The 13,528-nt window shown below is 43.1% G+C and overlaps 1 protein-coding gene across 1 annotated transcript in view; it reads right to left on the minus strand.

Moving 5' to 3' along the window:
• The window catches only part of lpgat1 (lysophosphatidylglycerol acyltransferase 1), an 88,423-nt gene that overhangs the window by 26,451 nt on the left and 48,444 nt on the right, over positions 1-13,528 (minus strand). The window contains exons 4-5 of the mRNA XM_029631006.2: positions 12,041-12,136; positions 5,038-5,323 (exon numbers count right to left, since the gene is read on the minus strand). Coding sequence (XP_029486866.1) covers positions 5,038-5,323; positions 12,041-12,136 — 382 coding nt within the window. The remainder of the gene's footprint in view (positions 1-5,037; positions 5,324-12,040; positions 12,137-13,528) is intronic.

Genomic DNA, 13,528 nt, shown 5'->3' on the forward strand with positions numbered 1-13,528 from the left:
CCATCCTTATGTGTGAGGGTGTCTACTACTACTATCAAACATGTATCAGTCTCTGCAACAGAGCCATCCTTATGTGTGAGGGTGTCTACTACTACTATCAAACATGTATCAGTCTCTGCAACAGAGCCATCCTTATGTGTGAGGGTGTCTACTACTACTATCAAACATGTATCAGTCTCCCAAACAGAGCCATCCTTATGTGTGAGGGTGTCTACTACTACTATCAAACATGTATCAGTCTCTGCAACAGAGCCATCCTTATGTGTGAGGGTGTCTACTACTACTATCAAACATGTATCAGTCTCTGCAACAGAGCCATCCTTATGTGTGAGGGTGTCTACTACTACTATCAAACATGTATCAGTCTTTCTGCAACAGAGCCATCCTTATGTGTGAGGGTGTCTACTACTACTATCAAACATGTATCAGTCTCTGCAACAGAGCCATCCTTATGTGTGAGGGTGTCTACTACTACTATCAAACATGTATCAGTCTCTGCAACAGAGCCATCCTTATGTGTGAGGGTGTCTACTACCACTATCAAACATGTATCAGTCTCTGCAACAGAGCCATCCTTATGTGTGAGGGTGTCTACTACTACTATCAAACATGTATCAGTCTCTGCAACAGAGCCATCCTTATGTGTGAGGGTGTCTACTACTACTATCAAACATGTATCAGTCTCTGCAACAGAGCCATCCTTATGTGTGAGGGTGTCTACTACACTATCAAACATGTATCAGTCTCTGCAACAGAGCCATCCTTATGTGTGAGGGTGTCTACTACTACTATCAAACATGTATCAGTCTCTGCAACAGAGCCATCCTTATGTGTGAGGGTGTCTACTACTACTATCAAACATGTATCAGTCTCTGCAACAGAGCCATCCTTATGTGTGAGGGTGTCTACTACTACTATCAAACATGTATCAGTCTCTGCAACAGAGCCATCCTTATGTGTGTGAGGGTGTCTACTACTACACTATCAAACATGTATCAGTCTCTGCAACAGAGCCATCCTTATGTGTGAGGGTGTCTACTACTACTATCAAACATGTATCAGTCTCTGCAACAGAGCCATCCTTATGTGTGAGGGTGTCTACTACTACTATCAAACATGTATCAGTCTCTGCAACAGAGCCATCCTTATGTGTGAGGGTGTCTACTACTACTATCAAACATGTATCAGTCTCTGCAACAGAGCCATCCTTATGTGTGAGGGTGTCTACTACTACTATCAAACATGTATCAGTCTCTGCAACAGAGCCATCCTTATGTGTGAGGGTGTCTACTACTACTATCAAACATGTATCAGTCTCTGCAACAGAGCCATCCTTATGTGTGAGGGTGTCTACTACTACTATCAAACATGTATCAGTCTCTGCAACAGAGCCATCCTGTCTACTACTACTATCAAACATGTGTGAGGGTGTCTACTACTACTATCAAACATGTATCAGTCTCTGCAACAGAGCCATCCTTATGTGTGAGGGTGTCTACTACTACTATCAAACATGTATCAGTCTCTGCAACAGAGCCATCCTTATGTGTGAGGGTGTCTACTACTACTATCAAACATGTATCAGTCTCAGAGCAACAGAGCCATCCTTATGTGTGAGGGTGTCTACTACTACTATCAAACATGTATCAGTCTCTGCAACAGAGCCATCCTTATGTGTGAGGGTGTCTACTACTACTATCAAACATGTATCAGTCTCTGCAACAGAGCCATCCTTATGTGTGAGGGTGTCTACTACTACTATCAAACATGTATCAGTCTTTCTGCAACAGAGCCATCCTTATGTGTGAGGGTGTCTACTACTACTATCAAACATGTATCAGTCTCCGCAACAGAGCCATCTGTGTGTGTGAGGGTGTCTACTACTACTATCAAACATGTATCAGTCTCTGCAACAGAGCCATCCTTATGTGTGAGGGTGTCTACTACTACTATCAAACATGTATCAGTCTTTCTGCATCCTTATGTGTGAGGGTGTCTACTACTATCAAACATGTATCAACAGAGCCATCCTTATGTGTGAGGGTGTCTACTACTACTATCAAACATGTATCAGTCTCCGCAACAGAGCCATCTGTGTGTGTGAGGGTGTCTACTACTACTATCAAACATGTATCAGTCTCTGCAACAGAGCCATCCTTATGTGTGAGGGTGTCTACTACTACTATCAAACATGTATCAGTCTCTGCAACAGAGCCATCCTTATGTGTGAGGGTGTCTACTACTACTATCAAACATGTATCAGTCTCTGCAACAGAGCCATCCTTATGTGTGAGGGTGTCTACTACTACTATCAAACATGTATCAGTCTCTGCAACAGAGCCATCCTTATGTGTGAGGGTGTCTACTACTACTATCAAACATGTATCAGTCTCTGCAACAGAGCCATCCTTATGTGTGAGGGTGTCTACTACTACTATCAAACATGTATCAGTCTTTCTGCAACAGAGCCATCCTTATGTGTGAGGGTGTCTACTACTACTATCAAACATGTATCAGTCTCTGCAACAGAGCCATCCTTATGTGTGAGGGTGTCTACTACTACTATCAAACATGTATCAGTCTCTGCAACAGAGCCATCCTTATGTGTGAGGGTGTCTACTACTACTATCAAACATGTATCAGTCTCTGCAACAGAGCCATCCTTATGTGTGAGGGGGCGTGTGCATGATAGTGATATAAAATATGTGTCATAGTTTCCTTTTTCATGATCACAATCTTGTGAATCCCGAACCCTCCAAGATCCCCCCACAGCTGTCCCTCAACCATTCGAGGCCCCTCCCACAGTCCCCCTCCCCCAGAAAAATTTAAAATAAAATGAATTCCATTCCCCACCCCCAAGAACCCCCCAATGCACCAACAACCAAGATAATGAACTAAAGAGAAAAAAGGAAAAGACAAGAAAACAGCAAACAATGCAAAAAAATAAAAAAAATAAAAGTAAAACAAAGGACATCAAGGACAACTGAAATCAGAACAGCAATGCCCACTTTATATGTTTGTGTGCATGTCTGGCACTATTAAATGTATGTGTGTGTTCTTATATGTGTTTAGTGAAGAGAGAACACGTGGTGTTTGTTTACAAGCACACAAAGACGAGAAACCAGAGCCTTGTGAGTCACTCACTATTGTGCAGAATACACCAGGTGATCTAATTACAGTATGGAATTCACAACAAAATGTTTCTCAGCTAGATATCATCTAACTATTAAGTTAACTGTCTAAAATGTGCTCAATGCTCTGCAGTTGTGCATTCGATTTGTTAATTTAGTAGCTAGTTAGCCATCTAGCTAAGTGGTTAGCTTCTTCCATTTAGTTAGAGTTCTCTATGGGATTTTACATGTACTTGTTAGCATCGCTAACCTTTGGATTACAGAGTATCAGTGGCGTTTAAAAACAGCCCCTTGTGTTCACTGCCGGTATTACCGAATATCCCAGTATGGCACAAGGTCAGTATGAAGGTATGACAATCTGGATACCTCGTGTTTGTGTGCGCCTGTCTGTGTATGTGTGTTTGTGCTCACGCCTGTGTGTATGGGTGTATGCAGCCTGGGTGAGGAGGGGTAAAATAAACATGTCATTTTCAGAGCATTTTCATAATTGCGGAGACATCCTCCCACACAATCAGTGTATTTAGGCCTGGTCCCCAGAAAGAGAAATTACTCTACCGATAACTGTCGCTGGAGGTCCAGGGAACCTCAGTTGCAATTTCTGGCTCCTTCATGTGTGACACTGTCTGTGTTTCGCCACCCCCATCCATCCAGCCCACGCCCTCCCATTTAAAACAGTATTCTCAGAGGGCACTACAACAGAGAAGTGATGATTTGATGCGATTATTCCGTCAACAGGCAGCAAGCTCAATACAAAACTCCCATTTGATCAAGATCTGCACCACACATTCTGTGTATAGGAAGAGTGACAATATTTACAGGAACAGTATGGTAGTTTGAAAGAATAACTGTCAATATTTATCAAAGAGGCTACCAGTGAAATAAATGAGTTTTGGGAGTTGGATGTGTAGTTTACTGACAGTGTGACAAGATTTGCCACAGGGAGGTTTTTTGAAAGAGTTATTTTACTTGAAAACTAGGCCTACTCAAAACATGTTTTTATTCATCCACTTTTTTGGATGGAATCAAAAGCTTAAGATAAATTGTTGAGTCTCATGCCAAAATCGCATGTCTGATTACTACTTCAATATCCACAATCTCCCCCCCCCCCATTTGGAAAGTATAGAACTAGGGCGTGTTATACTCTGGGAAGCACAGGTATGGTTGATAACTGACCGGGAGAGTCAAAGAGCAAGAAGAAGAGTGTGTGTGTGTGTGTGTGTGTGTGTGTAGGGAGCTTCTTTCTTGACTGTGTTAATGTGTGTCTCAACGGATGGTGATGCGTCCTGACAACATCTTTTCCAGGAATCGGTGACTATCTGGAATCAGGTAAAATACCCTTTAAACCAGGGTAGGGTCGATTTGAATGGAAGTCAATTAATTCAGGAGGTCAACTGAACTTCCAATTCAATCATTGAAAAAAAGGGCACCAATGTTCAATGACTTCTCAATAAACTGAAAATGAGAAGCTGTTTATATTAAAATTATAATCGCTTAATAATTTCAATTGACACAAACCCTGCTTCAAACACAGGAGACCTTTGCTTGGTGAGCCCTGGTGGCTGACCTGATCCTAGATGACTATAATAGGTGAACAGATGGTTCTGTCTGTACCCGTCCTCGATAGTCTGACAGGATTAGAGGGGGGGTGTCAGAGTCCTCTCAGACCTCAGGTGACTAGGAATTTGGATGCAGGGTAAGGTGAAACGGAAGAGCGCGCGCGTGTGTGTGTAGGGAGCTTCTTTCTTGACTGTGTTAACGTGTGTCTCAATGTGTGTGTGTGTCAATGTGTGTTTGTGTGTGAGAGAAGTGACAATAGTAAAAGAGTTTATGTATGTACATGGTGTGTGTGATCCATTAGCTCCCCCTCCCTGCCCTTTGTGTGTGTGTTTGTGTGTTGGTTACCAACCTGACTGGCTGGGGTGCATCGTGCTAGCCTCCTTCCCCAGGCTGCCGTTCTCCTGCTGCGGTCCTAGGGTCTTCAGAATCACCTGGGTGGCGCCTAGTCGCGGCAGCGTCACGTGCGTCAGGGGCGGTAGTGAGTTCTTCTTGGCAAACGCCTGGCTGGTTTCCCGTCGCTTGCGCAGGAAGCCGCCCTCCGGGAAGAGCACGATCCACTTCCTGTCGCGGCTGCGGTAGTACCGGTCCAGGTGGTCCTTTAGGTAGATCAGCTGCTTGTCCCGGTACGCTTTACCCTGCGGGGTAAACAAACACAGAACAGGGGTGTCATGAGGGCGCTATCAGGGCTGTCTGCACGAGGGACAAAGTTTAAATATGCAGAAAATGTAAAGGGTCCGCACACTAAATGATTTTGCAAAAAGCTTCCTCTTTAATTAGTTTTATTCTTTATTACTGTGGTAGTGTACAGTCGTGGCCAAAGGTTTTGAGAGTGACACAAATATTCATTTCCACAAAGTTCGCTGCTTTAGTGTCTAGATATTTTGGTCAGATGTTACTATGGAATACTAAAGTATAATTACAAGCATTTCATAAGTGTCAAAGGCTTTTATTGACAATTACATTAAGTTGATGCAGAGTCAATATTTGCAGTGTTGACCCTTCATTTTCAAGACCTCTGCAATCCGCCCTGGCATGCTGTCAATTAACTTCTGGGCCAGATCCTGACTGATGGCAGCCCATTCTTGCTTAATCAATGCTTGGAGTTTGTCAGAATTTGTTTGTCCATCCGCCTCTTGAGGATTGACCACAAGTTCTCAATGGGATTAAGGTCTGAGGAGTTTCCTGGCCATGGACCCAAAATATCGATGTTTTGTTCCCCAGCCACTTAGTTATCACTTTTGCCTTATGGCAAGGTGCTCCATCATGCTGGAAAAGGCATTGTTTGTCACCAAACTGTTCCTGGATGGTTTGGAGAAGTTGGTCTCAGAGGATGTGTTGGTACCATTCTTTATTCATGGCTGTGTTCTTATGCAAAATTGTGAGTGAGCCCACTCACTTGGCTGAGAAGCAACCCTACACATGAATAGTCTCTGCCTGGCCAGTTCCCCTCTCTCCACTGGGATTCTCTGCCTCTAACCCTATTACAGGGGCTGAGTCACTGGCTTACTGGTGCTCTTCCATGCCGTCCCTAGGAGGGGTGTGTCACTTGAGTGGGTTGAGTCACTGACGTGATCTTCCTGTCTGGGTTGGCGCCCCCCCTTGGGTTGTGCCGTGGCAGAGATCTTTGTGGGCTATACTCGGCCTCGTCTCAGGATGGTAAGTTGGTGGTTGAAGAAATCCCTCTAGTGGTGTGGGGCTGTGCTTTGGCAAAGTGGGTGGGGTTATATCCTGCCTGTTTGGCCCAGTCCGAGAGTATCGTCAGATGGGGCCACAGTGTCTCCCGACCCCTCCTGTCTCAGCCTCCAGTATTTATGCTGCAGTAGTTTATGTGTCGGGGGGCTAGGGTCAGTCTGTTATATCTGGAGCATTTCTCCTGTCTTATCCGGTGTCCTGTGTGAATTTAAGTACGCTCTCTCTAATTCTCTCTCAGAGGACCTGAGCCCTAGGACCATGCCTCGGGACTACCTGGCATGATGACTCCTTGCTGTCCCCAGTCCACCTGGCTGTGCTGCTGCTCCAGTTTCAACTGTTCTGCCTGCGGCTATGGAACCCTGACCTGTTCACCGGACGTGCTACCTGTCCCAGACCTGCTGTTTTCAACTCTCTAGAGACAGCAGGAGCGGTAGAGATACTCTGAATGATCGGCTATGACAACTGACATTTACTCCTGAGGTGCTGACCTGTTGCACCCTCGACAACCACTGTGATTATTATTATTTGACCCTGCTGGTCATTTATGAACATTTGAACATCTTGGCCATGTTCCATTGTAATCTCCACCCGGCACAGCCAGAAGAGGACTGGCCACCCCTCATAGCCTGGCTCCTCTCTACGTTTCTTCCTAGGTTCTGGCCTTTCTAGGGAGTTTTTCCTACCCACTGGGCTTCTACACCTGCATTGCTTGTGGTTTGGGGTTTTAGGCTGGGTTTCTGTACAGCACTCTGTGACATCAGCTGATGTAAGAAGGGCTTTATAAATACATTTGATTTGATTTGACAGAGTGATCTCCAGCCTTGTCCTCAACACTCACACCTGTGTTAACGAGAGAATCACTGACATGTCAGCTGGTCCTTTTGTGGCAGGACTGAAATGCAGTGGAAATGGATTTTGGGGATTCAGTTCATTTGCATGGCAAAGAGGGACATTGCAATTCATCTGATCACTCATAACATTCTGGAGTATATGCAAATTGCCAGCATACAAACTGAGGCAGCAAACCTTGTGAAAATTAATATTTATGTAATTCAAAACTTTTGGACAGCTGAAGCAAGCACACAATTTTTCCTTCAGGACAATTACCTTTTCTAGTTTGCATGTGTCGGCATTTGCCTTCATATTTGTATGAGAGAATGTAAGTGAGTCCAAGTAGAGCTCCCGATACAATATGCAGTAACATCATTCTAGAACCTTGGCTGCCATGTTATGTGTGTTAGGTGATTTGTGTGTGTCAGCATTCATGCTAGTGTGAGTGCCATGTGGCGCTGTCCAAGTAAAGAGCATAGTATGTAGTAATACATCATACCAGATCCATATATTTTCATAAGATGTAAATATATGACTCTGCATCACACTGTCTACTGTTGTGTTATGTATGTTGTGCAATTTGTAATTTTAATGCTTGTGTGCGTGCGATGCATGCCAGTCTGGTCAGTCCAGCCTAAGTAAAGAGCGTGGTGCCAACAGTGCAGATGTTCAGTGTGTGAGGTATTTGGAGGGAAGAATGCGAGCCACGTGACAGGAAGGCCAGAGGAGATTGGAGCTGCTGGGCCAGCATGCAACTGGCACTGTAACTGAATCAGTGCTCTCTCCCTCTCTACAGCACCAGTCCTCCTGTCCGTCTGTCTCAGTCTGTGTCCACATCTCCCCGTCGGTCTGTCTGTTCTCCCAGTCTGTTAAGATTGGAAAGTGCCAGGGACCTCATGATACGATCACAATACATAGGTGCCGTATATAGAGATTCTCACATTTCTACATGTATTGAGATTCAATAATGCGATTTAATGTTCCAAACACATTGCTCACTATATGTCTGCTGCAGAGAGACAAGAGATAACATGATATAATTAGTTTTGGTCAGTCATGGAAATAAGTGCTGTAAACATGCTGGCTTTATTTAAAAAGAATATAGAGAAGCTAAAGGTTGAAAATATCAGAGTTTTGGCGCATTTACTTTATGATTATTTTTACAACTCAATACTTGGGAGTCAAAGTATCGATACATCATCCAAAATAATATTGCGATATGTAACTATCCACCCCCCCCCCAATCCAATCGCCACTGTCCATCTGTCCCCGTTCATCTGTCTTCTCTCTCCGTCTGTCGGTTCGTCCCCCAGGCAGAACACTGCTCTCTGTTCTTTTGTCTTCCAGCTGCTCCCACACTGCAGGCTGGGTCACTCCAGGACAGGGGGCTAGACTACTGTACAGTACCATAACACTGCTCTACTGTCCACTGGGGGCCTGTCTGGCTGTTCCCTGTTAGGAGGTGGGGGCTGTAGCCGTTTCCTGCCTGGCTGTTCCCTGTTAGGAGGTGGAGGCTGTAGCCGTTTCCTGCCTGGCTGTTCCTTGTTAGGAGGTGGAGGCTGTAGCCGTTTCCTGCCTGGCTGTTCCCTGTTAGGAGGTGGAGGCTGTAGCAGTTTCCTTCCTGCTGCGCTGATATACTGCTCAGTTGGAGTGCATGGGTAATGAGTGTGTGTGTGTGGAAGGTAATAAAGTGTATGTGTGTGTGGAAGGTAATAAAGTAGGTAAAGTGTGTGTGGTAGGTAATAAAGTGTATGTGTGTGTGGTAGGTAATAAAGTGTGTGTGTGTGTGGTAGGTAATAAAGTGTATGTGTGTGTGGTAGGTAATAAAGTGTGTGTGTGTGGTAGGTAATAAAGTGTATGTGTGTGGTAGGTAATAAAGTGTATGTATGTGTGGTAGGTAATAAAGTGTATGTGTGTGTGGTAGGTAATAAAGTGTGTGTGTGTGTGGTAGGTAATAAAGTGTATGTGTGTGTGGTAGGTAATAAAGTGTGTGTGTGTGGTAGGTAATAAAGTGTATGTGTGTGTGGTAGGTAATAAAGTGTATGTGTGTGTGGTAGGTAATAAAGTGTATGTGTGTGTGGTAGGTAATAAAGTGTATGTGTGTGTGGTAGGTAATAAAGTGTGTGTGTGTGTGGTAGGTAATAAAGTGTATGTGTGTGTGGTAGGTAATAAAGTGTGTGTGGTAGGTAATTAAGTGTATGTGTGTGTGGTAGGTAATAAAGTGTGTATGTGTGGTAGGTAATAAAGTGTGTATGTGTGGTAGGTAGTAAAGTGTATGTGTGTGGTAGGTAATAAAGTGTATGTGTGTGTGGTAGGTAATAAAGTGTGTGTGTGTGGTAGGTAATAAAGTGTGTGTGTGTGTGGTAGGTAATAAAGTGTGTGTGTGTGGTAGGTAATAAAGTGTATGTGTGTGTGGTAGGTAATAAAGTGTGTGTGTGTGGTAGGTAATAAAGTGTATGTGTGTGTGGTAGGTAATAAAGTGTATGTATGTGTGGTAGGTAATAAAGTGTATGTATGTGGTAGGTAATAAAGTGTATGTGTGTGTGGTAGGTAATAAAGTGTATGTGTGTGTGGTAGGTAATAAAGTGTATGTATGTGTGGTAGGTAATAAAGTGTGTGTGTGTGGTAGGTAATAAAGTGTGTATGTGTGGTAGGTAATAAAGTGTGTGTGTGTGTGGTAGGTAATAAAGTGTATGTATGTGTGGTAGGTAATAAAGTGTATGTATGTGGTAGGTAATAAAGTGTGTGTGTGTGGTAGGTAATAAAGTGTATGTATGTGTGGTAGGTAATAAAGTGTATGTGTGTGGTAGGTAATAAAGTGTATGTGTGTGTGGTAGGTAATAAAGTGTATGTATGTGTGGTAGGTAATAAAGTGTGTGTGTGTGGTAGGTAATAAAGTGTGTATGTGTGGTAGGTAATAAAGTGTGTGTGTGTGTGGTAGGTAATAAAGTGTATGTAGTAGGTAATAAAGTGTATGTATGTGTAGGTAATAAAGTGTGTGTGTGTGTGGTAGGTAATAAAGTGTATGTATGTGTGGTAGGTAATACAGTGTATGTGTGTGGTAGGTAATAAAGTGTATGTATGTGTGGTAGGTAATAAAGTGTATGTATGTGTGGTAGGTAATAAAGTGTATGTATGTGGTAGGTAATAAAGTGTGTGTGTGTGGTAGGTAATAAAGTGTATGTATGTGGTAGGTAATAAAGTGTGTGTGTGTGGTAGGTAATAAAGTGTGTGTGTGTGGTAGGTAATAAAGTGTGTGTGTGTGTGTGGTAGGTAATAAAGTGTGTGTGTGTGTGGTAGGTAATAAAGTGTATGTATGTGGTAGGTAATAAAGTGTGTGTGTGTGTGGTAGGTAATAAAGTGTGTGTGTGTGGTAGGTAATAAAGTGTGTGTGTGTGGTAGGTAATAAAGTGTGTGTGTGTGGTAGGTAATAAAGTGTATGTATGTGTGGTAGGTAATAAAGTGTGTGTGTGTGGTAGGTAATAAAGTGTGTATGTGTGGTAGGTAATAAAGTGTATGTATGTGTGGTAGGTAATAAAGTGTGTGTGTGTGGTAGGTAATAAAGTGTGTGTGTGTGGTAGGTAATAAAGTGTGTGTGTGTGTAGGTAATAAAGTGTGTGTGTGGTAATAAAGTGTATGTATGTGTGGTAGGTAATAAAGTGTATGTATGTGTGGTAGGTAATAAAGTGTATGTATGTGTGGTAGGTAATAAAGTGTGTGTGTGGTAGGTAATAAAGTGTATGTATGTGTGGTAGGTAATAAAGTGTATGTATGTGTGGTAGGTAATAAAGTGTATGTATGTGTAGGTAATAAAGTGTGTGTGTGTGGTAGGTAATAAAGTGTAAAGGTAATAAAGTGTGTGTGTGTGGTAGGTAATAAAGTGTGTGTGTGTGGTAGGTAATAAAGTGTGGTGTGTGTGTGTGGTAGGTAATAAAGTGTGTGTATGTGTGGTAGGTAATAAAGTGTGTGTGTGTGGTAGGTAATAAATGTGTGTGTGGTAGGTAATAAAGTGTGTGTGTGGTAGGTAATAAAGTGTATGTGTGTGGTAGGTAATAAAGTGTGTGTGTGTGTAGGTAATAAAGTGTGTGTGTGTGGTAGGTAATAAATGTGTGTGTGTGTGGTAGGTAATAAAGTGTGTGTGTGTGGTAGGTAATAAAGTGTGTGTGTGTGGTAGGTAATAAAGTGTGTGTGTGTGGTAGGTAATAAAGTGTGTATGTGTGGTAGGTAATAAAGTGTATGTATGTGTGGTAGGTAATAAAGTGTATGTATGTGTGGTAGGTAATAAAGTGTGTATGTGTGGTAGGTAATAAAGTGTATGTATGTGTGGTAGGTAATAAAGTGTATGTGTGTGTGGTAGGTAATAAAGTGTATGTGTGTGTGGTAGGTAATAAAGTGTGTGTGGTAGGTAATAAAGTGTGTGTATGTGGTAGGTAATAAAGTGTGTGTGTGTGGTAGGTAATAAAGTGTGTGTGGTAGGTAATAAAGTGTGTGTATGTGGTAGGTAATAAAGTGTGTGTGGTAGGTAAAAGGACAAATACAAACATTGGTGAAAATATAAAACACATATTTAGGCATTTTCTGATTTTTTTTTAATAGATAGAGACGATGACAGTGTGGAAAGATGGATAGAGGTTGCCAGAGCGCAGAAGGCCAGATTCAAACCTATGCCGACACTGTAGGTGTGTGTGCCGGACGCTGCGGCATTAACCTTCCGCTAGATCAGCCAGACCACATAAAACGACATCTGATCACAAGAGCAGTTAGGTAGTTATCAGCTGAGCAAAAGCCAGCCAGATGGATAGAGGTCTCTGAGAGTCTGTCTGTCTCACCTGTCTGATGAAGAAGTCCCCATGGATTAGAGACACCAGGCCGAAGTTAGTGTACTTGAACACATGGTCCATCAACCACATCATCTTCCTCACCACCTAAAGGACATAATGGAACAGACTGTGGTCACACACACTCTATAGCCATAGGTCTGGACACACACACACAAACAAACACACACAAACAGTCCACGTAGCCAGAGATGCGTCTGTACGCACACACACAAAAACACAATCTATATAGTCATAGGTATGAAGACAGTCTACGTAACCCTGCTGATCAGCTTTGGCCCATTCTGCCATTTTGGTCACTAACTTCCTTCAGCACTAAGAGGATAACTGGGCTGAGGAAGCACGTGATGAGGTGGATCATGTCATCATATTGGGTGCACCACAAATTAAAACAGGCCCGCTCTCCACCTCTTCCAGAAAAACCCTAACCCTCAAAACTGCCACAATTCACCCCCTCTTCATTCCCCAAACCAAGTGCTCATCCATATGATGGCAGTGGGCTGCGTGTAAGGTTGGCAGTCGTCCTCAACAAAGAACTGTACTATCCTGGAGAGAGGACAGGACAGGAGCACCAGTCCCCTCCTCAGTCCCCCCTGGCTCTACCCACCACAGAGGGGGTGTATCAGTAAGGCAGCCCTGTGATGTTACACAGTATGACGTCTGCCTGGCCTGGCTTGGCCTGCAGAAATCACAGGCATTTCCAGGCAGCTCTATAGCATTCATCTTTAAGTTGTACTGATAGAAATGTAGTTTATTAGATGTGGGCTAGTTGTTGGCAAAAAGAACAAACCAACTGGATCACCAGGATGGAGGTTCAACCTGGGGTGAAACAACTTTGTAAAATAAAATGTTATTCATTGCATGCTTGGTAAACAACAGGTGTAGACTAACAGTGAAATGCTAACTTACGGGTCTTTCCCAACAATGCAGAGAGAAAGAAAATAGCAAAATAATAGAAAAGTAAAACATGTAATAATACATTTACGATGAGTAACGATAATGTGGCTCTATACATGGGGTACCAGTACCGAGTCGATGTGCAGGGGTATGAGATAATTGAGGAAGATATGTACAATGCATTCGGAAGTATTCAGACCCCTTCATCTTTTCCACATTGTTACATTACAGCCTTATTCTAAAATGGATTCAATACTCACCCCCCCCCCCCCCTCCCCCCCCACACCTCAAATCTGCACACAGTACCCCATAATGACAAAGCAAAAACAAGTTTATAGAAATGTTTATAAATGTATTAAACACAAAAATCACATTTACATAAGCATTCAGACCCTTTACTCAGTACTTTGTTGAAGCTCCTTTGCCAGCGATTACAGCCTAGTGTCTTCTTGTGTATGACACTGCAAGCTTGGCACGTGTATTTGGTGGAGTTTCTTGCATTCTTCTCTGCAGATCCCCTCAAGCGCTGTCAGGTTGGATGGGGAGCGTTGCTGCACAGCTATTTTCAGGTCTCTCCAGAGA

Source organism: Oncorhynchus nerka, linkage group LG24 (assembly GCF_034236695.1).
Source record: "Oncorhynchus nerka isolate Pitt River linkage group LG24, Oner_Uvic_2.0, whole genome shotgun sequence".
Taxonomy (NCBI): domain Eukaryota; kingdom Metazoa; phylum Chordata; class Actinopteri; order Salmoniformes; family Salmonidae; genus Oncorhynchus; species Oncorhynchus nerka.